Source organism: Empidonax traillii, unplaced genomic scaffold (genome assembly GCF_003031625.1).
Source record: "Empidonax traillii isolate 1590-97213 ecotype Southwest subspecies unplaced genomic scaffold, ASM303162v1 scaffold2473:size46837, whole genome shotgun sequence".
NCBI lineage: Eukaryota > Metazoa > Chordata > Aves > Passeriformes > Tyrannidae > Empidonax > Empidonax traillii.
The window spans coordinates 23620-25907 of NW_020957666.1; the positions used below are offsets into that span (position 1 = coordinate 23620).

Consider the following 2288-nt stretch of genomic DNA (forward strand, 5'->3'; position numbering starts at 1 on the left):
CTGAGACCCCCATGCACTCCCTCAGCTCCCCCTCGCCCCTCAGAGCCCTCCTCACCTCCCTCTCACCCCTGAGACCCCCCGAAACCCCCACGCGGCCCTTGAGACCCCCTGAGACCCCCACACAGCCCCTCAGCTCCCCCTCGCCCCTCAGACCTCCATGGCCCCCCCTCAGCCGCCCCTCAGCCCCCCCCGGCCGCTGTGGGTCCCCGCGGTGCCCCCGGCCGTGCTCACCGGCGCCGGCGGCGGCCATGGCGGGGGTCGCGGGGCCGCCCCCTCCTCACTCCGCTCCGCCGAGCCAAGATGGCGGCGCAGGAAAACCTCGGCCGGTCGTGCAGCCCCCCCCGCCCCGGAGGCGGGGCCAGCGCCGCGCCGCGCGCCTATTGGCCCAGCTGGGGGGCGGGGGGCGGGCTGAGAGGGGGATGCGGCGCTGCTATTGGTGTGAATGTCGGGCTGGGGGCGGGGCGGATGGACGGCGCAGACAGTGGGGCGGGGCGACAGACGCAGGACCCCGCCCCCAGTGGGGCGGGGTGTGTGGAGGGCGTGTCCCTTTGGGGCGTGGTCACTGAGAAGGGATTGGGACTGGAATTGGGGTTGGGAATGGGAATGGGATTGGGACTGGGGCGGGAATTAGTGTTTAGACTGGGATCAGAGAGTGGTGGGCACTGGGACTGGGATTAGGGTTGGGACTGGAGTTCGGGTTCGGTTTGGGATGCGGATTGGGGGGGAATTGAGACTGGGTCTTGTCACGAGACTGTTTGGCGAGAACCAAACAGGCAGCTCAGTTCAGTGCATTTTCCAAGAGTTTTTCCCAGATTATTCCAAAGTAAGACAAGAGCCAGCTCAAAACCCTCTCCCAGGCTGGGAAGGCCTGGTTCTTGCTCTATTTTGGGATAAATCCTCCTCAGCACTTCCCAAAACACCCCATGCCCCAAGGAAGACCCGGAATGGCCTCCAGAGCCTTGTCCCAATGGGAGAAGGGGGTGTGGGGTGGGAATTCAATCCTCTGGTTGTGTCTCCCGGGGACTGGGAGCGTCTGAAAGGTGATGCCAGCACATTCCTGCAGAATTAATGAGGCTCTGGAGCCATCCCGGAGCCGGAGGGGCTGGGACAGGGACCCCGGGGAGGTAAGGATGGAGCTGTTCCGTGGGATGGGGGTCACATCCTGGGGCTTCCCCCTCCCTGGGACCCTCTGGAAAGAGGTTGGGGCCAGGTGGGGTCAGGATCTGCTCCCAGGGGACAACAGGATGAGAGGAAATGCTCTCAAGTTGCTCCAGGTGGGGTTTAGGTTGGACATTTGGAAAAATTCCTCCAAGGAAAGGGTGGGCTTTTCCAGCAGTGATGGGCTGGATGATTGGAGAGGTCTTTTCCCACCTTAGCAATTCCACAGTTCCATAATCTGGGCCTCTGGATTTGTTTGCCGTCCTTGGTGCACTCGGGGCTGCTCCTGGCACGCATTTTGGCTTCACAAACACATTAATAAATTAAACAAATATCTGTATTTATTTAAATAGACATACACATTTAAATAAAAGCAAATGTTTATGATAAATATTATAACTATTGACTTATAAAAATAAGTTATAATACTAAATAATGTATTAGTAATATTAATATGTAATATCTTAGAATACAAGACATTAGTGCACTGTATTATATTGTCTATAAAGCATTATGTGTGATATACTAAGACATATTTTATATAATAATATATAGAATATATTGATTTATAACAATAAGTATTAAATAATATTGAGTCTTATAATATTAAATTATTATAGCAACACCAGTTCTAACGTATATTTAAATAGATATCCATATTTATTTATCCAGATTCCTGGGACACACCTGAGGGTTCCTGGGACACACCTGGGGGTCCCTTCCAGCCAGGACACCCCCTCCTGAGGGTCCCTGCATGGAGAGCCCCCCGGTGCCGCCCGCCCTGGACGTGGACAGGGCCGTGGCCACGGCCTTCGTGGTGCTCCTGGGGCTCTTCCTCCTCGCCATGACCGTGCGCTGTGCCCGGCTCGTGGTGGATCCCTACAGCGCCATCCCCACCTCCACCTGGGAGGAGGAGCCCATCAACTGACCCCCCCAAACTCCCGGGACCCCCAAACTCCGCAGCACCCCCTCCCCACATGGTGCTCCAACACCCCCCAGCCCCACAGGCCCCCCTGGCATCGCAAGGCTACCCAGGACCCTCAGAGCCCCCCAGGAACCCCCTGACCCCTCCACCTCAGAGCCCCCAGTGCCCCCATCACCCCCCTATCTTTCTGGGCCCCCAGAGCCCC

General features: G+C 57.4%; 2 protein-coding genes across 2 annotated transcripts in view; one reads left to right on the forward strand and one right to left on the reverse strand.

Moving 5' to 3' along the window:
* The window catches only part of ARNT (aryl hydrocarbon receptor nuclear translocator), a 19837-nt gene extending 19597 nt beyond the window's left edge, over positions 1 to 240 (reverse strand). Inside the window, exon 1 of the mRNA XM_027909854.1 lies at positions 232 to 240. The gene's annotated coding sequence lies outside the window, so the exon portion shown is untranslated. The remainder of the gene's footprint in view (positions 1 to 231) is intronic.
* Positions 241 to 1839: 1599 nt separating this feature from the next.
* Positions 1840 to 2086, forward strand: LOC114071958 (cortexin domain-containing 1-like). The gene has a single exon (XM_027909862.1). The coding sequence runs from the start codon at positions 1913 to 1915 to the stop codon at positions 2084 to 2086; it is 174 nt and encodes a 57-aa protein (XP_027765663.1). The 5' UTR covers positions 1840 to 1912.
* Positions 2087 to 2288: the final 202 nt, after the last annotated feature.

What these genes read in the sequence shown, in the direction of transcription:
- LOC114071958 (XM_027909862.1), top strand. Translation starts at nt 1,913, where the DNA reads ATGGAGAGCCCCCCGGTGCCGCCCGCCCTGGACGTGGACAGGGCCGTG.